Below are 24014 nucleotides of genomic sequence, written 5' to 3' on the forward strand. Positions count from 1 at the left end.
AGAAACAAACGAATCGTTTAATATTGATGTCAAGTTTTTATTTCAAGCAATCACATACATTGTAACAGACATAAATACGTACCCTAGTCACTTAATTATGTCGATAAACTATACATTTCATTTCGAATACTCGACTCGAAGTCACGCGCAACGTGAACACATTGATAATAATCATACGTATCTTTTTTCTTTCTATTATTCTTTCCTGCGGTTTATAAATTTACCAAGCCCTCGCATTGTTTGTCGAACAACAAATTTCCGTACACATCTCTGTAGAACAAATGTAGATCCCCGTGTAACAGCGAACAAATTAACAAGATTTCGACGCAAGAAACTAATGTAACGTGCACGATAAATGATCTTCGGAGGATGGAGTAAATAATGAAACACTAAAAAGTTGTAATGTCTTTTCTGATTAATACAGTTATTCCAATTAATCACTGTATTGGTGAAAGAAGGTGAAAGATTGGTAAAGAAGGCTTTATTGAGGATTAAAGAAATAGGCGGCCATTTTGAATACCTGAAAGGAACTTACAGAAGTAGTAAATATACTACTGAAAATTAAAACTACAAGTTTTTCTAAAAAAGATTGAGTGGTTGAACAAGTGTTTCATTATTTGATCCAACCTACGTACACTCTAATAGAGTCAATAAAGGTTTATAGTCTTGAAACTGTAAAAAACAAACAAGAATAATGACGCTTCATTGAACCGTGGTAAGCCGGCTGAAATAAAACCATTTCTCGGTTTAATCAGGCTTCAAGCAGTCTTATGTAATCAAGCCACGTAATTTATCGTTAGAAGACAACGATGCATCGTGTGAAACGTCTTTATTGCAACAGAATCGTCTCGATAAAAGTGTAACGAACAATCACTAACTCTAGATTCTAGACGATGAAAATGATCTCGAATTCCTACGTTCCCTAACGAACTTATCGTTAAAACTCTATGCTCGTATACAAACAGTTAGAAACGTTCAATGTGAAATTTCGATAAAAAATCTACCTTGAAAATCTATCAGAGAATTTCTCTAAATGCGATCTAAAAAGTCTCGTCTCAGAAGTTTATCACGACAACGAGTTTCGTGAGAATATTCAGTTCACGTGGAACTTACAATGATAACAGAAGAAAACGTGTTGGTCATTGAGTAGCTCAGGCCAAGCTTTCGCTTATTAATTATGTTAGCCTCTTGTTATATTGCCACTTTTACTAGGATTTTATTTGTCTGGGATGTTGACTGATTCGATTACAAATTCTTGAACTGTTACATAAGGTCTATTACTATGCGTTATATCGCCACGTGTTATATTACCATGCGTTTATCGCCATTTGTCAGTAATACCACGCGTTATATCGCCACGTGTCAGTAATTCCACGCATTATATCACCACGTGTTAGTAATACCACGCGTTATATCGCCACGTGTCAGCAATACCACGCGTTATATCGCTACGTGTCAGTAATACCACGCGTTATATCACCACGTGTTAGTAATATCACGCGTTATATCGCCACGTGTCAGTAATACCTCGCGTTATATTGCCGCGTGTCAGTAATACCACGCGTATTATAGCCACGTGTTAGTAATACCACGCGTTATATCGCCACGTGTCAGTAATACCACGCGTTATATCGCCACGTGTCAGTAATACCACGCGTTATATCACCACGTGTAAGTAATACCACGCGTTATATCGCCATGTGTCAGTAATACCACGCGTTATATCGCCACGTGTTAGCAATACCACGCGTTATATCGCCACGTGTTAGTTATACCATGCATAAGATTATCAAGAACTTGTAGTACTTTGCATATTGGATTACCACACGTTAGTAATACCACGTTAGTAATACAGTGAATTATCACATGTTATATCACCACGCATTATATCGCCATATGTTCGTAATACCACGCATTAGATTATCAAGATCTTGCAGTACTTTGCATATAGAATTACCACGCGTTAGTAATACCACGTTAGTAATACAGTGAATCACCTCGTGTTATATCACCGCGCGTTATATCGCCACACGTTGTATCACCCCACGTTAATAGTATCATGCGCTGTATTGTCATGTATTGCATTATATCTCATCATCCTTTCACTACACATTCAATATTACCATCTCGAAAAATCCTCCACAGCATCCATGGCAATATAACAAAAGTGCATTCAATAAAATTCATCTTACAGGTATGAATATTTATTATGCGGCGATTATTATTGTTAATATCGTTCTTAACGTTATTACCATTCTCTGAAATTATTATTGTTAGATGTACTTTCACAGACGGGCAGATTCGGTGCGCGTCTTACAGAGCTAATAAAATAACAATGAATCGTTTTTCAAACAGAAGGAAACTAGGATTGTAGGAATGTAGGATTTAACACCGACGGTCGCATATTTTGTGGAATTAATGGCTCTCGTAATTTTATACACTGTTCAATGTAACTGGGGGATCAACTTTCATGAGTTCATTTTATACTATAAGGCTTTTCTTTTTAGTATATACTTCATGAACGTCTTTGTAAGTAATCTGCTGTTATTGCATTTGAAATAAGATATCCAGTGTCTTCCCCGTTTTGATATTCGAATTTTGTCGAGCAGTGTAGTTCCAAGAAACGTGCGCTCATCAAAGTGTTAGCGGGGAAATTTATAAAATGTTTTTTTTTTTTAAATGTAATATAGCTTGATCTTTCTCTGTAATCTTACGCGTGAAATTTTGTAACAACATGTGCGTTCTTCTTAAATGCATCACATTAACGTTCTCTTTCCCATAACCGCTAATGTATGGTTTTAGCAGCTTATCTTGGTCTATTTAAGAATTGTGCGTAATGTAAGTTAATATTGGTACAAGCTATCGGTCATTTAACCGATTCTTTTAAATCTTGCAATACTTCGATCGAACACTTGTCGAACAACACTCGACTCGAAATCTTAAAGTCCGAAATAAAACGTTATTCAATTTGACTGAATTTGAAGATCACTTTATCGAACTATTCTAGTATCGCGAAAATTCTACCGATACAAAAAGATCCAAAAAGTTTGTCTAATTTTCCTTCGTTTATTAGCACTTTGTTCCGATTCACAGAATTTCTGTGGTAATTGAGCGGTACGTATCGGCTCACGTCATGTGTATTATAAAAAATATAATAATTACTCGTTTGAGACAATTAACGGAGATATTTATGTAAAATATACAAACATGAGCGAACTTATATTGAGTCACGAATTCAAATTTGCGAGTAATTATTATATTGTTATTTAAACTTCGTGAGCCTCTGTATATTAATTCATGTATATCACTTCAACGCCCTAATTATCTGCAAAACAAAGAGTTCGACTGGCTCGAATCGTTAAACTTAAGATACATTAATATTTACAATTAACTCATTACAATTAACTCGGTACAACTGAACCATGTTTCTACAATGGTCAAAAACGTATAATATATCTGTTATTATTAACGCGTTGAATGCAGTGAAGTTTGAAAATCCTCAAGAATTTCTGTCAACTTTTAATTATCAATTTGCACTGTAATTACCGATGACCTCTACGGCATTCAACGCGATAAAATTCTATATATGTAACATATAATGCAACGTGAAACGTACATAACATCATGGGTCTGTTTCTTAAACTTAAACTTAAACTAACGATGTCCCGTGTCGGTTTTACAGCTAATGTATAAAAACGTGATATAATGTTATTATACCCATGAGACAGTTGCATGCCAGAGAAGCCTTGATTAAATGAGAACGAAACGGCTTCCGCACGTAATATGTACACCGACCATGTAATATTTACGTCATCGCGTGAAGTCGTTGATGAAACTGGCGATGATGATGATGGCGATGGTTCGCTTCTATACCGGCGTTATGTAAATGATCGTTTACGAAACATAAAAACCAAAGTTTACAACAATCAACAATGTAATGTACAACCTATTATCGAGATGCAAATAATGTGTTCCATTAAATCGTGTTCTGTTAATAAACACGATCATTAAATACTTCGTAAGGTACTTGATATCGTGTACAAACGATTTCGAATAGTAGAGTAATATGTTTATGCAATAAATATAATTTGCTCGTAAGCTTGACCTTGGTTTGTCGTTAACAGATTTGTCAGAGACGCAGCACTGCCCTTGGAGTTTTGGCGGGAAATGTTTAAACTTTTTAACGTTCTGTCAAATTGAGAAATTTAAAGATGTACAAATGTGTAACGAAACTTGCGTAGTATAACGTCATAATAATTTCTGAAATAAGGTATAACAAAACAAACCCCAGGGGCGGTTCTGCAAACATCTTTCTTATAAATCCACATGAAAACAGTTTTGAGAAACAGAAATATATCTCTCGCGTCCGGGTCTCGTATTCGCAACGATCTTGCTGAAACTTAAACAAACATACAAAGCGTCATAACCGCGAGGGACATCCCACGCTTAAACCATTCTGTAACATCGGTTAACTCGTCTAAAACAATGGAACAACGTATGGTACAAACAGAACGTAAATTCGCATACGACGATTAATCGTTAAAACACAAACGTTTCATCGGAGAAGAAATACAACACTATTGCACAGAATGAAACTAATCATCGAACAGGCGTAGAATCCTTAACGAACGGTCCAAGGTCAAAGAATTGAAGCGTACGGTACACAGAGAGCGGCAATGAAGCGATAATGAAGCGAAAAATGGTGTGATACACGTGAGAATACGAACGTACACTCTACTGACCCGTGGTTCCCGATTCCTCCTTTGATGGGACAGACCTTGATCGATGGGAATATTAAATTGATAAACAAGGAAACATTTTCGCGAGTGATTAGCGAACCTGAAAGCTGTCTGATAGCGTTCTCACGGAAAAATGAGAGACAAGATGTAGATATGAATGTGTACGCGAATGGGAGGAAGGTGAGAGTTAGGTACGTCAATTCACCTTTCTCTCGAAAGAAAATTATATGCAAAGCGGACCTTGATTCTTTCGTTCATAATAAATTACCAAAAACCTCCCGCACTGCGACCGCCTGGTGGATTGTTCACGCGGATGCAAGCTCTTCTTGCTTCTTCTACGTCCTCTGTAACATAGATGTATTAATTAGTAAGGTAAAGTTAGGTGTAAATTTAATTTACAATTAGAGAAAGTGTACATGAAGGTCTACCACTCGCTTTATTTCTCCACGTTCTTTATTCACATGGGTGCAGCTGAAGTTGGGACTTTGGGGTTTAGGAGTTTGAGAGTTTGAGACTTTGAGAGTTTGAAAGATTGAGACTTTGAGAGATTAAGACTTTGAGAGATTGAGACTTTGAGACTCTGAGACTCTGAGACTTTGAGACTCTGAGACTTTGAGAGTTTGAGACTTTAGAGGTCTGGGATACTGCAGTCTTGGATTCTGAGTTTTTACAACAATGGAACATTGCAATCTTAGAATACTAGTACTTTGAAACTATAGACATTGGTAGCCTGGAACTTTGTGCCTCAGGAACTTCAGAATTTGTTACTTTTCTCTCACTAGAACTCTCAAAAATTCTTCCACCATCAAAGACCAATTGACACCTTCTTCCACACTCACACTTAAGAACATCCTACTGTCCACATCACATGACTGCAAAAAAATAATCCTTACACAATCACATAGTCCTTGCTCTACCACAATCAAAAAATTATAACGAAATCTTTATTTACCAAAAGAATCTACTAATAAATTCCCTGTAACTTTCCTACATTTCCTCAAGTCATCTCGCGTGATGTACACAGTACATTGCTCTCAAGTCTTCAGCTAAATCAATCATCGCTACCTACCGCTAATAGAGAAAGTGGAATCTTGTAAATTTCTCTGTCCTTCCAGTCGTGGACCTTTCGACGATGGCGTAACCACCGCGGAATCAGGTAACGTCGGCAAACAATCAGGCATCTTGACTTTCGGTTTCGGGCTCTCGTATGTGCCATTCGTCTGATGACTCTTGGCAAGGGCAGCAGCTCTTGCCTCCTGTTTCGCTTTCGCGATAGCGGCATCCTCTTCGGCGTACTTCTTCGCCTCTGCTTCGGTTCGTGCCACACCGCGTGGTCTCTGAACAAACGGTTAAAGGTGGAAAGTAGTAAAGAATTTTTATCGTTGTGCATGAGTGAGTTTGGAGATATTCACCTTTTCTCTGTCCTCGATCATGCCGTATACGTATTCAGCGTTGCAAGGCGTTTCGATGAACTTTCCAAAACCGTGGACGACCTTCAGTTCGCACTCGTCTACGCAGACTCGTCCTTCGACTATGACGTATTCTGGTACTCCGTGAACTTCCATGCCCTGGAACAGGTGCAATTGAGACGTTTGTAGCTTCAGAGCTTTGTTTAGACAAATTTTTATATACTAAGATCTGTATCTTCAAATTTCTTATATTTCCAGATCGTTGTATTCCTAGACTTTTATATTCTCAAGTTATGTATCCACATTCCTACGCACTATTTTTGTATTTGCTGAAATCTCTAGGTCTTCAGGAGCCTAAACCACGTACTTATGTTTCTAATACTTACATCTCTAATCTTACTTGATGCTAAAATAGATACAGTTACACAATGAAACGCAGCTATTCTTAGATTCCTAGATTCGCATATCTCTAAAATTCTTTATCCCACTGTTCTTACATCTTTAATCTGATACTACATCTTTGATACTAAAGTAAATACAATAAATGACATAATGACATCATGATCTCTAAAATTCTGGACATCCCAGTGTTCTTACATCTTTAATCTAATACTACATCTTTGATACTAAAGTAAATACAATAAACGACATAATGACAAGTATTAGTCCCGCATCCCTATACTCTTACTGTGCCCTCATACTAAAGTACATCGAATCGCATAATGAAGAGCCCTACGTCCCTACAACCACTTCAAACTAAAGTTACATAATGTAGTCAACAAAGTAAATGAATTCTTCCGCAAACAAAAGCTTAATGACGTTATCTTCCCGGGTCGATGAAGCTGATTAAACTTCCTGTGTACGATGTCTGAATTCTGCAAGTCCGCAGCGACTTCATTGAAGCTTAATATCAAGTCCGTACCTCGAAGATGTTGAAGTCAACGGCCTGAGCGTGAGTCTGGGCGGAAATCGTACGCTTCCTGTTGGGGTCCCAGACGACTATATCAGCGTCTGACCCAATAGCGATTACTCCCTTTCTCGGGTACAAGTTGAAGATCCTGGCTGCGTTGGTACTGGTCACTGCCACGAACCTTGTAGGGTCCATTATACCCGCGTGAACACCTTTCTCCCACAGGACCGACATTCTGTCCTCCACGCCGTTCACGCCGTTCGGGATCTTCGAGAAGTCGTCTTTGCCTAAGGCCTTTTGGTCTGCGTTGAAGGTACAGTTGTCGCTTCCCACTACTTGGAGATCATCCCTGAAGAGGTGATACGTAATTTAGTTATTTTAGAGAATTGTATATGCAAGGTTTTATTAACATTAGAAGTACGGATGTTCAGTGGTTATTTTTAAGTTGTGGATAAAATACAGAAGTAAGGGATGAAATGAAATATTGTAAAATTGACTATTGTTGAACTTTAGACTGATTGAGACTAATTTTAGACTGATAAAATATATAAATAAATAAATAAATGGAAGATGAAATAGTCTTCGGCCAAATAGTTTACAGACCAAAAATAAAATAAATAGGGGATGAAAGATTTTTAAAAATCCGTAAATCTAGTGTTAAACTAAATGAAACATTAAAGAGTTCGATAAAAGGTTACCTTGACATCTGAGAAGCTACAATAATACTTATAACATAAAAATTGAAAAGAAATTCATGTTCACAAACGTTTGAGGCTGATTGCCGTTCAATGATCTCTTAAACGAATTTTCCTCTGCCCATTTAATTGAGTTTAATATACCGCCAGATAAAAGCGACTTCCCACGCGATATCTATGTAAATTACGTTCAGTTAGGCTTGTGTCGCGTGTGCCAATTCGTTCATGCTGTAATTTATCGCCGTCATTTGAATAATCGTGCAACGTTATAACACAGCAAAGAGGATCATCTCGTTATCGATCTTTCGAATAATTCATCTACTTTGTGACTTGTTGATTAGTTCAACGTATGTACTTGAGGACTTGGAAGCACTCGAAAGAGGATACAGAGTGAAAATCATCAAATCAGCTCTAGCTTAGACTCTCTTAGACACAAGTACTTGAACGTCTTGAAACCTTGAGATCAACAAGAAACGCAAATGAAACGTGATTTTTAAGATTGAGAGTGATATTGTAGTATTTGTTATTTACTAGAAATGTTACACATGGTTGGGAAGATTAGGTATTGTCGTAAGAATCTTCTTAGTAATGTTATTTTAAGAATCTTCCTAGTAATGTTATTGTAAGAATCTTCATTATGAAAGAATGTGGATCTGAATCGTTTTAAATTTGAAATGAGTCGAATTACGTCAGTTTGCATCACAATGAAACTACATCAAAACGAGTTAAATTAAATCGTGTAGAATCGAGTTGCGTCGAATTTAGGTTGCACTGAATTGAATCACATCGAAGTAAAACAGGTGAATCGCATTTAAAATGCATTAAATTGAATTTCTGCTTAAAACTTGAATCGCGCCGAAAACTTGAATTTCAAAATTTAAAACGTGTTGACTCCTAAGTTCCGAAATCAAGAACTAATTCTACCTTAAACTTGCCAACAATATCACATTCTCAGCATCGTTTCAAATACTTCAACATGACCAAGCTTTGAATATGAACAGAATACAATTACTTACTGATCGAGGTGTTCGATTAGATAAACGGGTGTCGTGGGATCAGGTCTCAATGGTGGGCTAGTAATGTAACGCCTCGCTTTTTCGATATCTTTTCCATACTGTTCGCTACCGTCGATACCAATGGCACTTGCGACAGTTTCTCCTAACAGGACAACACCCTCCGAGCGTTTAGTCGACAGAACGTCTACGGCTGACTTGCTCGTCACCGCAGTTACGTACAGCGGACAATTCACCTAAACGCGATATGTTAATCCTCTAACAGCTCCGGACTTGGATTCTGACTCAAAACGTGATCACGATTGAAACACTTGTTGAATAACAACAGATTGACAATAGATTGACAATAGATTGTCAGATTGTCAAAATAGATCACCTAATCACCTTAAATCTCCAGCTACTTTGCAAGTTAAGTACCATAATTTCAATTTGAAGATCAAGCGCAAAATTAAGCTAAATTGTGATCGAAGACAGTTATTATATTCAATCGTGATCACGGTGTGTCCAACTACAGTTTAAGTGCCACACATTGAACTACATTACTACGGACGTCTACACACTGATACGAGAGAATCGTGCCAACGGTGCAACTCTGAATTTAAATGCAAAAGAAATAGGGCAAAGGAAAAGTGGAGTGAATCGCAGTTAACTATCGGCGTTCATGCACGAGAATTTCGACAGAACTTCTAAATATAATTTCCGGTGCATGCAACAACGAGAAACTATAATTATACTTTGTCGATGATCGCGTGTACGCTTTGAGGCTCATGGATGTACTACACCTCAAATAGATAGTTTAAAAATTTGGTCAATTATATTAGATAATTTAGGGGTCAACGTGGTCTATCCAGTGTGACTGATATGTTCAGTATAAATTGTTGATACTATTATAGCTGGACCTGGTGGACCTTTGATGAAAATACTAGGTGTATTGTCCTGATCTTTTGTTAAATAGTACATTATATGTATGTTATTATATAAATGATATTGTCAAGGATATTATTATAACATCAATGACATTATCAATGACATTGTTATAATATCAATGATATTATCAAGAACATTATTATAATATCAATGACATTGTCAAGGACATTATCAATGACATTATTATAACATCAATGATATTATCAAGAACATTATTATAATATCAATGACATTGTCAAGGACATTATCAATTACATTATTATAATATTAGTGACATTGTCAAGGACATTATTAAAATATCAATAACATTCTTAATGACATCATCAATTACATTATTATAATATCAATGACATTGTCAAGGACATTATTATAACATCAATGACATTATCAATATCATTACTATAATATCAGTAACATTGTCAAAGACATTATTGTAACATCAATGACATTATCAATATCATTACTATAATATCAGTAACATTGTCAAAGACATTATTGTAACATCAATGACATTATCAATTACATTATTGTAATATCAGTGACACTGTCAAAGACATTATTGTAACATCAATGACATTATCAATTACATTATTGTAATATCAGTGACATTGTCAAAGACATTAGTATAACATCAATGACATTATCAATTACATTATTGTAATATCAGTGACATTGTCAAAGACATTATTATAACATCAATGACATTATCAATTACAATATTGTAATATCAGTGACATTGTCAAAGACATTATTATAACATCAATGACATTATCAATTACATTATTATAATATCAATGACATTGTCAAGGACATTATTATAACATCAATGACATTATCAATATTATTATTATAATATCAGTGACATTTTCAAAGACATTATTGTAACATCAATGACATTATCAATTACATTATTGTAATATCAGTGACACTGTCAAAGACATTATTGTAACATCAATGACATCATCAATTACATTATTGTAATATCAGTGACATTGTCAAAGACATTAGTATAACATCAATGACATTATCAATTACATTATTCTAATATCAATGACAATGTCAAAGACATTATTGTAACATCAATGACATTATCAAAACATCAAAAACATTACAAATGACATTATGATAATATCAATGACATTAAACATTCTGAACCATATTTTGCAAACTTGCATAAAATCCAAGATTGTTCAAACGTTTTGTTATACCTATACCTATATCAGATACAAATACAAAAGTGTAATTTCTTAAAAAATGTCTAACAAAGCTTGAACTCCGATGTCAAAGTCACCCAAAAGAGAGGTTCAAAGGTGGCTTCGACTCACATGGCCAACATATTCAGGATCACATCAGGTGTATCTGGGTCTGGCCTTAAGGGTGGACTCATAACATATGCCGCAGCGTGTCTCCAGCATTTGTGAGCGTAGTTGGTACCATCTGTGCCAATTGTAGCCACCAAGGTCTCGCCGAAGACGCAAATGCCACGCTTACGAGCGATCTGCACCGCCTCTGCGGCACTACGACTCATCACATGCACTACATACAGTGGACAATTCACCTAAGCATGCAGAATTTCCATGGATTTGTGTCTTCGTTTACATCTAACAATTTTATCGCGTGTTACAGTTCTTATGGTAACTTGTGAGTAATAGGTACAGTCATAGGGAACAATGTTGGCTTCCTTTGAAGGACACTTGTGTTTTAAAAATATTTAAAGTATAATATTTTAAGTTTCTAAATTGTAGCTAAGTAAATTTTCAAGTTTCTGAATGTTTAACTTGTCTAAAGTTTCAAATTTTTATATTTATAAATATTTCACAGTTTCTTGTTTTGAAGGTCATAACTTCTACATTCATAAATTTTGCCAAATTTTCAGATATCTACTTTTACAAATGTCCCACATTTTCAGATTTCAAGCTCTTACATTTCTACAAGCTTGAACTTTAACATTTTCAAAATTGACATATGACATATGACTCAAAGGTTCCCAAAAATCACGAATGAGCTCTTCCTCCTTGTTAGCCTTGTTAAATTATAGGAAACCAGATTGCTCTTGACTGTACCAATAAAGTTCTTGCCGTTTGCACATTTTTCGTCGAACACGTTCTGAAAAGTAGCCGAATAAAAACCGTAAAAAATGTGATAAAATGTTCACGTATCAAAGTACCAACGAAAACGGAAAGAGCTTTCTCAGTTACCTGATATTAATCGTTGGAGTGCTACGGTTGCTGACGTTATAATTACACAGGAAGTACCACTCGAACGGTTAATTTAGAGCTGTCCTATTTCTAGCAAAATGTTGCGTACAAAAATAATTGCGTGAAAAGTAAATAAAATTGAACTTAAAATGACAAGAAGCAATGAGGTAAATTAGGAAACATATCTGAAAGCGGCTGTGCTAGAAATAGTGAACAAGCATAACAAATATCTCTAATTTCTAATAACAAATATCTAATTTTCGCGACTTATGGTCGTTTACCTGGCTGGCTATGACAGAGGCTCTGTACACAGCCTCCGCCTCCACTTCTTCGGGACGCGACATTTCGTGACCCTCCGGCCCTGTAACTCCTGCCTCGAGCAATCGTTTCGTGTTCTGAAACAATTTTGAACGATCTTCCTATATCTCTGAAGAAAACTCGTGTCAGACACTGCATGGTATTTTTATCGAACAATGCAGCACTGCGGTAACGAGGATGAACTAAAAAAGTCTACATTGCACAATATCACGTTACAAACATATCTACATGAAACATTTCTGATTGAGTGATTTATAGCTGCTCAAAAATCCAGAAAGTCGACGAACGGGACTTAGAATAATGAGCGACGTCTGCCGCATTCATACATTCAGAATAGAAATGAACCTTACGTTTCAAAGAAAGTAGAAACACGATATTTATAATTTCTGAGACGTGTTTCAATTACGTTGCACTTCAGTTATCAGCAATTAAATCGACTAAGAATTCCGCCAATCAATTACAATCTAATTAAATAAATACTCGATGTATAATGCATGTAATTAAATTACAATTCAGTTAGCGCGCAGACCATCCGCAGAGTCGGCGACGCACGGTTAAAATCCTACGTACTTCTGAACGATAATGCACGTCGATCAATAGGTTCTGCAGCGAACCGTGACCAAGACATATCAGTCCGTACTAAATCGACTTCAATAATAATTCATAGGTTGTTCCAAGGATAACAGTAACCAACATCATAAATCACGCCGTTGCATCGTACCTCGGCAATAATATCGCCGTTTTCCGCATGAACCATGGCGACGGCGCCGAGTTCCTTGCACGTCTTGAATGCCTCGATCAACTCTGGGTCCCGGAGCATGAACAAGTCATGGTAGGCCATAAACATTTTAAAACTACTGACACCGTGCGAGCTGGCTAACGTAGTCATTTCCTCTTTGACCTGCAACAAAACGACCGTTTGGTGAACGTGACGAACTCGGAGGATTGAATGTTTCGGATAGACAAGCGTGAAATGGTACATTTGGTAAATGGAAGTAATGGAGGTGAAATGTGGGGAGTTAGGGATATGGAGGATTAGGGATATGTGAGGAGTTAGGGATTGGAGGGAGTTTGGGAGTATAGGATTTGGAGATGTAGTTTAGGGATGTGGGCATTTGGGGATGTGGGCATTTGGGGATGTGGGCATTTGGGGATGTGGGCATTTGGGGATGTGAGCATTTGGGGATGTGGACATTTGGAGATATAGGGATTTGGGGATATTAGTATTTAGACATTTGGGAATTTGGGAAGAGTAGAGTTGGAACATATGGACATCTGGAAATACTGAGAGGGAATATTAGTGTTTGGGGGTATAGGAGTTTGGAGCTATTAGAGTTGGAACCTGTGGATATTTGGAGATACTGAGATTAGGGATTATTAGTATTTGGGGATATAGGGATTTGGGGATATTAGAGTTGGGAGATGTGAACATCTGGAGATATAGAGATTAGGAAATATTAGTACTTGGGATATAGAGATTTGGAGATGTAGGAATTTGGGAATGTAGAGATTTGGGTTTACCAGAGTTTGGAGATGTAGAGATCTGAGGATCTAGGGATCTGGAGATGTGGGGTCGAGGGCTCCAGAGATCTGGAAATACAGTGACCTAGGAATGTAGAAATCTGGAAATATAGTAATCTAAGAATACAGAAATCTGTAAATATAGTGATCTAAGAATATCATTACCCATCATCCTCCATTCCCACTAATTTTCTAGCAATACAAACGTTCCAAAATTTATCAAAAGTATAGAGACCTACATGTACCCATCCAAAAATCATATAGATCTGCATATTCCTCATTCTACGTAAAACTCTCAAAATAAAGAGATTATCTAGTGATTTGCAAATGGTTAACAGAACCATTTCTGCGACCCGTAACAAAAGGATGAATTGGTGAACGTGTCAGACACGCAGGGATCGTTCGGAGCGGGACAAGCGCAAGCAAATAAGGAGCACGACGATTTACATGCACCCGTAAGCGGTTCGCGATTTCCTCACCGATCGTTGGCTATTCCATTCACGATCGGGATTACAGTTATAAAGCCGGTGCTATCGAAGCAACCTGCGGCTACCAGATCTCTGCGATTTGCCAATTTATCGCAGGATCTATCGGTTTGCCCGTATTCGGAAGCAGCTAGCACGCACTCTTGCCGCTTGATCGACTCTGAGCCACAGTTTCGTTTGCGATCTAACGATTTACCTCAACACTGGTTGATCTGATAAATATTGAACGATGTACGAAATGTTGGTGATTCTGTGAGCAGCTAATGATTTTCGAATTATGGAGATTGTGAGATGTTGATGGTTATTGATGCTTATTAATTTGAGTGGAGATGTGGGGATAGAGTTGGAGGAGTTGGAGGGATCTGGTGATGGAGGGATTTACTGATAGAGAGATCTAAGGATAGAGGCATCTAGGTATAGAGAGATCAATTGATAGAGGGACCTATTGATAGAGAGAGCCAAGGATAGAGGGATATAGAGATAGAAGGATGTATGGATAGAGGTATCCACTGATAGAGGGATCTAGGGATAGAGGGTTCTAAGGATAGAGGGATGTAGGCATAGAGGGATCTACTGATTGAGAGATCTAAGGATAGAGAGATATAGGGATAGAGGGATGTAGGGATAGAGGTATCCACTGATAGAGGGATCTAGGGATAGAGGGTTCTAAGGATAGAGGGATATAGGCATAGGGGGATATAGGCATAGAGGGATCTACTGATTGAGAGATCTAAGGATAGAGAGATATAGGGATAGAGGGATGTAGGGATAGAGGTATCCACTGATAGAGGGATCTATGGATAGAGAGATCTAAGGATAGAAAGATGTAGTGATAGTGGGATGCACAGATAGAGAGATTTAGGAATAGAAGGATCTACTGATGGAGGAGTCTACTGATGAAGGCATCTACTAATGGAAGGATTCACTGATGGAGGCATCTACTTATGGAGGGATCTACTCATAGAGGAGCCTACTCATGGAGGAATCTACTGATGAAGGGATACATTAATACAAAAATGTATGAACAGAGGAATCTCTTGATAGAAGAATCTAAAAATCCAGAGATGTAGAAATACAGAGATCTAAAGATAGAAGTATCCACGAATCAAGAGATCTAATAATAAAAGCTCTAAGAATAGAGTAATACAGCAGACTAAATTAATCGACTAATATAAACTCTAAGAATATCAAGCAACCTAAATACATCGTATTCATAAATTTTTAACCATCTTTCCACTATATCTCAAATGCAAGTTCAAAAAGTTCCTAAACTTCCTAATTTCCAAATTTTCCAAAATTGATACTCATATAAGAACACATCAATTCTATACATTGATCTTGGGTTATAGAACTCTGATGAAGAACTCTGATGAGAGATTGATCCAAACTCACGAAACTTTGTTTGATACCTCGTTATACATATATAAGCCACATTGGACACGCGATGACAGAGATATCATTTGTAATATTGACGTGATGAATTAATGAGATCAGACAGTTATGTTGAAACGGCGATGTTACGCGAGACAAGCATGCCGCACACGGTTCACACGCATTCTCTACTCCGTTTAGCTGGGCGGAATGAGATAATTAGCATGACACAAGACCTTCCTGGAAAAGAAAGCACTCTTTGGCGTGACCTCTTTCTCGCGAGTTTTAACCTCTTTACCGAGAAAGTGGTTCGTTGTTGAACCTAAGATGCGCTGAATCTAACTATGAAGTTTACCGACGTTTGCAATACTGTGTGGTTTATGTTCTCGTACAAAATACTTCTCAACTGTCTTACTCAATCAGATGAGATAGTATTTCAAGTACTGTTTCGTCAGATTTAATGGTTGCGATGGAATTTTGCAAGGTTTATTTTGATTGAGGGATGTGGACATGTGGAAATTTTTAGACATATGTAGATGTAGAGATATGAGGAGATGACATATGCAGATGTAGGGAGATATGAAGAGATGACATATGTAGATGTAGGGAGATATGAGGAGATATATTTTGAGATATGTGAATTTAGCATATATAGAGATTTGCAAGTTACAAGGTGTTGGAGTATAGGGATTTGTGGATGTAGAGATATTGGAAGATTTATTGGAGATTTGGAAATATATAGGTCTATGTAGACCTGTATAATTTAGAGATCTAGAGATGTGGAAATATGGAGATTTGGAGATATGAAGATGTGGAGATACGGAGATACGGAGATGTAGAGATGTGGAAGTTTAGTGATGTGGAGCTGTATACATGTGGAGATGTAGAGATGTGAAGATACAGAGATGTGGAGATGTAGAGATGTGAAGATGCAGAGATGTGAAGATGTAAAGATGTGAAGATGTAGAGATGTAGAGATGTAGAGATGTGGAGATGCGGAGATTTGGATATGTGGAAATATGAAGATGTGAACATATGGAGATGTAGAGATGTGGAGATGTGGAGATGTGTAGCTGTGGAGACATGAAGATGTAGAGATGCAGAGATGTGGAGGTCTAAAGATGTGGACAACTAGAAATCTAAAAATTCAGAAACGTAACAATCTATAAATCTACAAATCTAAACATACAAATCTTCGCATGTAAATATTTATCCATACAATAATAAATATACCTATCCAAACATAAACTCTCACAAATCTATATACCTAAGTACCCACTGAAACGTGAATGATACAATTAGCAATTTCCCCAGCCATCATAATTTAAGAACGCAGTAACTGAAGAATATCTGCAAACAATACCGTCTAACGGACATGCCAACATGTACAATGTCTCACTTTTGGACTCCACGAGGTAACGGCGACATGGAGCGAATAATCGCAGCAGACCTTCTTGTCGGCAGTCTCTCTATACCTCTCGTACGCCTCTAACAGAGACTCGTCCTTCTTAGGAATGACGAAATCGATGATCATAGTAGTGCCACCGGCTACGGCTGCCTTCGTCCCCTGATAGAAATCGTCGACCGACTTGGCTCCCATTAGCTCCAGTTCGAAATGGGTGTGCGGATCTATACCACCGGGCATCACGTACTTCCCACGGGCGTCGATGATTCTCGTACCTCCTGGTATTATCAGATTTCGCCCCATTTGTCTGAAAATAGATAGTTCTTGAATCGAATCGCTGTTTCATCAAGATCGAGAATAACTTTTCTGGGTTGAGATCGCTATTAGCGATTGTATCAGTGACTTTTAATAATTGCTATATAATTACACTTTAATAAATAAATGATGAGTTGATGTTCTTCGTGTCTTAATGTGGTTATTTTTGAAACGAGTCAATGTCTAATACTTTTGCTATGTTGATATGTTATCATGTCTGACAATGGACATGTATACGAGACGTATAAGAGTTCGTAAATATTTATATAAGATTGCTCTTGTGTTTCCAGAGATTCTGATAAAAAAATGTAATAGAAATATTCGTTCAACAAGTTCGATCCCAAAATAACTCAGGGATCATCCTTCCACCATAAGTGTTGATACATTGCAAAAATGAAATGAAAATTATTTAAATATGTTTGTTGCATAACTATAATAAAAGTCTCCTAATGAATTGTATACGTCACGATAAAAAAGCAGTAATAGACCGGTAATCGATCGATTGATGAAGCGTTTCCACCCAGTCGCAGCTAATTATACGTCCGCAAAGTCTCCTAACGTTACCGCCTTTCAATCGTCGATTACCATGCGCATGTCACGCTCGTTTGACAAATTGCAGCGCGTTATCTAGTTGGTGTGCATTGTTGCTCATTGATAAAACGATCCGCGTGTATCGCGTATCGCTTGCGTAAAACGGCGAACAAACACGCGACCATGCTACTGAATGAAACGTGGATCGTAAAAATCCGAAAGTCTCGTTCGGTTACGTCGGCTCGCGACGTGTGTCCTGGCGATCGATTTACGTAACTATTCATCGTCCGTAAACGTTGAGACGTTGAATGAACACACGGCTGATCGAAACGCGGTACAATAACTGTAATTGCATGCGAATTACTATGCGTGTTTGTTCGCGATTACGCAACGATCCGCGAGAGTAGAAATCGAAGGAATCGTGGCGTGAACACGTGTGAAATCTTACTTGATGATACCGTCCTCGATGTAGACGTCGTTGTCCGTGATGCCATCATCGTTCACGACCTTCCCGTTCTTGATCAGCAGCCTGTTTTGCGCGCTCTGCAAACAGAACGAACGATCGGTATCAATTTACATATTCCTGCAAAGAAACCGCAGCTCTGCTATTGAACGATGTTCAATGGTGACTTTTATTCTGATGTTCTGCTGGGATGTTCAGAAGCTTTCACGTTGAGGTGATGTTAGATTGTATATAGCGACTCTTGTTATATTGCAATATATTGGGCAAGGAAATAGCTTTGCTATTCAACGATGTTCAATAGTAACTTTTATTCTACTACTTTTCGGAGTTATTAAAAATCTTTCGATTTACGTTAAGTCGATATTAGGCTGTATATAGCTGACTCTTGTTATATTGCAATATATTAGGTAAAGAAATGCAGCTTTGCTATTGAACGATATTTAATGGTAACTTTTATTCTGCTGCTTTTCGGGAATATTAAACATCATTCGATTCACGTTGAATCGATATTAAACTGTATATAGCTGACTCTTGTTATATTGCCATAATTAGGCAAAGACACGCAGCTTTGACATTGAACGATATCTAATGGTAACTTTTATTCTACTGCTTTTCGAGACTATTAAAAATCTTTAGATTCACATTGAGTCGATATTAGACAACACTCTCGTTATATTGCCATATATTAGGAAAGAAATCGCTGTGTCATCGAACGATATTTAATGACAACTTTGATTCTGATGCTGTTTTTAACTGTTCAAAATCTTTAGATTAACGTTCAGTCGATATTGGAGCACACTCTCCTTATATTGCCATATATGAAGCAAAGAAAAGAAACTTGCCATTGAACGATACTCAACGGTAACTTTTATTCTGATATGCTTCAGGGCTATTCGAAGTCTTGGAGTCAATGTTAGACCGCATATAGCAGACTCTCGTTATATTGCCATATATTAAACAGAAAAACCAGTCTTTCATCGAACGATATTCACTGCTAACTTTTATTCTAATTTTTTAACCGTTTAAAATCTTCAGATTGACATTAAGTCGATATTAGACCAGACTCTCGTTATATTGCCATACATTACTCAAAGAAAAGAAACTTTGTCATTGAACGATATTCAATAGTAATTTTTATTCTGATTCTCTTCAGGACTGTTCGAAATCTTGAAGTCGATATTAGACCGCATATAGCAGACTCTCATTATATTGCAATATATTGGGCAAAGAAACCAGTCTGTCATCAAACGATATTCAACGATAATTTTGATTCTGATGCTCTTTTTAGCTGTTCAAAATCTTCAGATTGATGTTGAGTTGATATTAGACCACACTCTCGTTATATTGCCATATATTAGATTAACAGAATAAAATGAATTATTAGAACATCGAAAAGAGCTTGTTTACTACCAAGGAATAACACTCGAATAACACGATGGAATATCAAAGTGCATCAATATTAAAATGCTAAATTATGTTAAAAGAATGTAGAATGCTTGAATATTAAAGTATTGAAATATTAGAAACGGTAATGCATAGGTGCCCTCATAAATGTGTTGATACATTAATCATTAAAGCGTTAGTGAGTACCGTAAGAATTAAAGTAGTGGAACATTGCTGAGCTACGATAGAGGTAGCATAGCGTGTCATATTAGGGCGCTAGAATAATAGGGTGTTGTCAGTTATTACGGTGCTAATACAATCGAGTACACATATATTAGAGCACCCTAATGTAGAGCAAAAACTAGAAAAAAACTATAACTACAAAAAAATTTGCCAATCTTCCACTTGCCAATTTTTAAGACTGTAAACCTACCGCCAAAATTCGTCAGCATCGTCAAGTACAAAATTAATTATTCCACAGGTAAACCAATACCAAATAAGCGAGCGTTATCTAAAAAAAGAATCTTCAAACATTTCATTGAGTAGCCCCCCTTCGCGCATATTGTCCTTGATATTCGTTTGCAACGTGCGTCGGATCCAACATCCGGTGCAGACGATTAACGTCCGTATATTGCTCTACGCTATGCTATACCAATCAGTATATAATAGAAGCTACGCTTCACGCACTTCCGCCAATGCTGGATTTAGAGCAGCGTACGCGATGTGCTGTGACTGATAAGCGTACCACCTTGTATTCGCTGATACATCTTTCCATTCGAGAGAATGAAGATTTCTCTTCAGGTTGTACGCTATCTTCTTTACATGGAAAATGCACGGTTTTTCACCGTTCTACTTCAGCCATTACCATACAATCGCGCTTAAAAATCACGTTCACCCCATATGCATATTCTCGGTTGCAAATGAACAAAACACTTTCTTCTTTTTTTTTTTTAGAAAGTACGTGATCTTTTTATACTTGTTAATTATGATGATGAATTGATCCGTTTCAAACATGCAGTTGCATGAGAAAGATACTTTTTTCAGACTACATCTTTATTTGCATAGATACTTTACATAGATTTAGACACATTTAGAACATTCATAAAAAGTGCGAGGTACAATGTTAAGATAATTGGATAGATATTTTAAATTGGTAGAAAATATCGTGGACTTACAAAAAGAAAGGTACCATTCAGTTCCTTCATTCACAATTTCCCCGACAGCTCATCCCATTTATGCACCCTTGAAGCAAGGAAGCCATAATCAGCAAACTATCGAAACGAGGGTGAGACATGAAATTTTAATTGCTGAAAGGCGCCTGAACCCGGCACTTGAACGAACGTGAAGAAGCGCAGACAAAACGCATAAATATTGTCTGAGGGCGGAAGGAAATAGAAAGGATTCCGAAGAATAGAGTTCGAATCGCATAAAGGACTTTTGACAACCACCCTCGGGGCTCTCCCTAACCGGGCAAAGATAAAAGGGTACGTAGGGGAGAAAGATCAGAAGGAAGAGTAGGGAAAAAGGACAATCCATCGCGGTCGCCACCGCCCACGTTTTACAACCCCAAGTCCGCACCCTTCGCACCCCATAATGCAACGCGTGGTGCAACAAACCCTTCACGCAAGTCGAGGTCTCCAACCCGTAAAATTGCTTCGGAACCCCGCGTGACTCTAAACCACCGTGAACGTCGAGGCTTTCATGAAATCGATCCCAATCTGCCTCGTCCCTAACTGTTGCAGGTGCAGGTTTGTTAAATCGAGTTTTAGCGCCAGGAAGGGAAGCGTGTTATGTGTCTCAATGGACACGGGCACTTTACGGAGTGAGTGGGTACTGTGACCGAACCTTCGCGCGAAGAAAATTGCAATGTAGGGACACACGACCTTGCAATTAGTTGATTTTTTGAAGTTATGAAGTTGGGGATTTGGAGAGTTTTTGGATTTTATGACTTAGTTACGTGGGGTTTTGCAGATTTGAGAATTTGAGGATTTAGAAATTTTGGAATTTAGGGACTTGGGAGTATAGGAACTTGGGATTATGAAGATTTGGGGATTTGGGGATTTAGGGATTTGGGGATTTGGGGATTTGGGAATTTGGGAATTTGGGGATTTGGGAATATAGGGATTTGGGAACTTAGGGATTTGGGAATTTAGAAATTTGGGAATTTAGAGATTTGGGAATTTGGGGATTTGGGAATTTAGGGATTTGGGGATTCGGGGATTTGGGGATTTGGGGATTTGGGGATTCGGGGATTTGGGGATTTGGGGATTTGGGAATTTCAGAATTTGGGAATTTAGGGATTTGCGAATTTAGGGATTTGGGAATTTAGGAATTTGAGAATTTAGGAATTTAGGAATTTAGGAATTTAGGAATTTAGGAATTTAGGAATTTAGGAATTTAGGAATTTAGGAATTTAGGAATTTAGGAATTTAGGGATTTGGGACTTTAGGGATTTGGGACTTTAGGGATTTGGGAATTTGGGGATTTGGGGATTTGGAAATTTGGGAATTTAGGGATTTGAAAATTTAGGAATTTGGAAATTTGGAAATTTAGGGATTTGGGAATTTTAGAATTTGGGAATTTAAGGATTTGGAAGCCCAGGTATTGGGGAATGTAGAGACTTATAAATCTAGGGATTTTGGGACCTAGGAATTGAGGAGTCTAGGGATTTTTGCATCTAGAAATGGGACGATCTAGGGATTTTGGGACCTAGGAATTGAGGAGTCTAGGGATTTTTGCATCTAGAAATGGGACGATCTAGGGATTTTGGGACCTAAAAATTTGGGGGTCTAGGGATTTGGGAATCTAAATTTGCAAATTTAGAAATTTGGAAATTTAGGAACTTGGGAATTTTAGGGTTTGGAAACCTAGGTATTGGAGAATGTAGAGGCTTATAAATCTAGGGATTTTTGCACCTAGGAACTTGTTGGTCTAGGGACTTTTGCATCTAGAACTGTGGTGATCTAGGGATTTTTTCCAGTAACTTAGAAATTTGCCAATCTAGAAATTTAGAATTACAAAAATTAAGAAATCCAAGAATTTCTAAATGTAGAAATTCATGAATTTACAAATTAAAAATTTCTAGAGATTCAAAAATTTTGGGATTTGAACACCTAACAATTCATGAATTTAGAAATTCAAAAACACAAAAATTTGAAAATTTGAATATTATCAAAAATTATATACTGTATACCCCACAAGAGTATATCCCTGTGTTATCTACATCAAATAAGTATAATTCATAATTTTTATTTCTAAAGTAATAAACGGCAATATAATCCACATCCATATAAGGAGCACTGATAATACATGACATCAAAAAATACTTTATCTCTACCTCGCGAACTTATCTCTGCACTCGCCATTTACTTTCATCAACACTATTAAATCCTGCGCTCTATCTCCTCTAATCTCATTAATTATAAATACTCATGAATATCCATACTTTACGCACGTTTTCAAACGCACCTGCTCTAACCGCTTACTCGCACGCGTGTAAACTTTATCAACATAACTTGAAATACAATTTGTGTTAGCTCAACCCCAATTCCTCGAGAAAATGGCGTATTATATAACCTTATGCAATTTCTTGCTGCATCAACAGTTTAATATCACGAATATTTGCCCTGTTAACAAACCACAATGTTTTCGATTTCTCGAATCACCGGAAACAACCTCGTTCACCATAGACAAGGTAGAAACTTGAGTTTCGCTCCTTAAAGGTAGGAAAATCCTTTTCCCAGTGTGAAAGCGGTCAATTATCATTTCTCCGGGTGTTCGTGCGGCGAACAGTCTGGACAGTATAATTAAAGAAGAAATCAGGCTTTAATTGGATCGAGAACGGTTCACGGATGGTGTTTCGCGTGCAACCATACTCGAACGGGTCACCTGACAATGTGTGTCTGAAATCACCAGATGGGGAAATGAGATTCGAGTTTGGGTGATAAGAATAGAATCGATTCGATCGAAACGATAAGATCTGTTTGGACGATGAATTCGTGTTGCGTGCGGTTCAGGAACGTTGGAAACATCGATTTTACCAGGAACTGGGGGGACGAAACCCTATGGGCGTGCGTATGGAAGTAGATTGAGTAATAACTTAAGAACCTTTCTTCCACGCGTTGCACCCTCCTCAAATTAAATTCACCGAATTTATGTTTCATCCCTCTTCAAATTAAATTTGTTGGAATAACTGTTGTTAGGAGGACTTGTAGGTGGTTTTACTTTGTGAGGACAAATTTTTTAGTATGTGATATGTGATGAACTTTATTTGCAATTAGTGTGGACACAAATTTGAAGAGGGATGAAATTTCAGGTGTCCACATTAAGTC

At 37.4% G+C, this 24014-nt stretch overlaps 1 protein-coding gene across 2 annotated transcripts in view; it reads right to left on the reverse strand.

Moving 5' to 3' along the window:
- Nucleotides 1–16: 16 nt before the first annotated feature.
- CRMP (Collapsin Response Mediator Protein) overlaps nt 17–24014 on the reverse strand; it is a 29804-nt gene continuing 5806 nt past the window's right edge. Inside the window, exons 2-10 of one of the 2 annotated variants that reach the window (XM_012283035.2) lie at nt 18286–18380; nt 16986–17298; nt 12931–13110; nt 12173–12286; nt 8770–9002; nt 7071–7407; nt 6152–6307; nt 5809–6076; nt 17–5083 (exon numbers count right to left, since the gene is read on the reverse strand). In XM_012283035.2, coding sequence (XP_012138425.1) covers nt 5004–5083; nt 5809–6076; nt 6152–6307; nt 7071–7407; nt 8770–9002; nt 12173–12286; nt 12931–13110; nt 16986–17298; nt 18286–18380 — 1776 coding nt within the window. In that variant the 3' untranslated portion in view covers nt 17–5003. Of the gene's footprint in view, nt 5084–5808; nt 6077–6151; nt 6308–7070; nt 7408–8769; nt 9003–11018; nt 11252–12172; nt 12287–12930; nt 13111–16985; nt 17299–18285; nt 18381–24014 lie in introns of both variants that reach the window. The other variant, XM_012283034.2, reaches the window with a different exon arrangement.

The sequence above is a fragment of the Megachile rotundata genome, chromosome 12 (genome assembly GCF_050947335.1).
Source record: "Megachile rotundata isolate GNS110a chromosome 12, iyMegRotu1, whole genome shotgun sequence".
NCBI classification, from domain to species: Eukaryota; Metazoa; Arthropoda; class Insecta; order Hymenoptera; family Megachilidae; genus Megachile; species Megachile rotundata.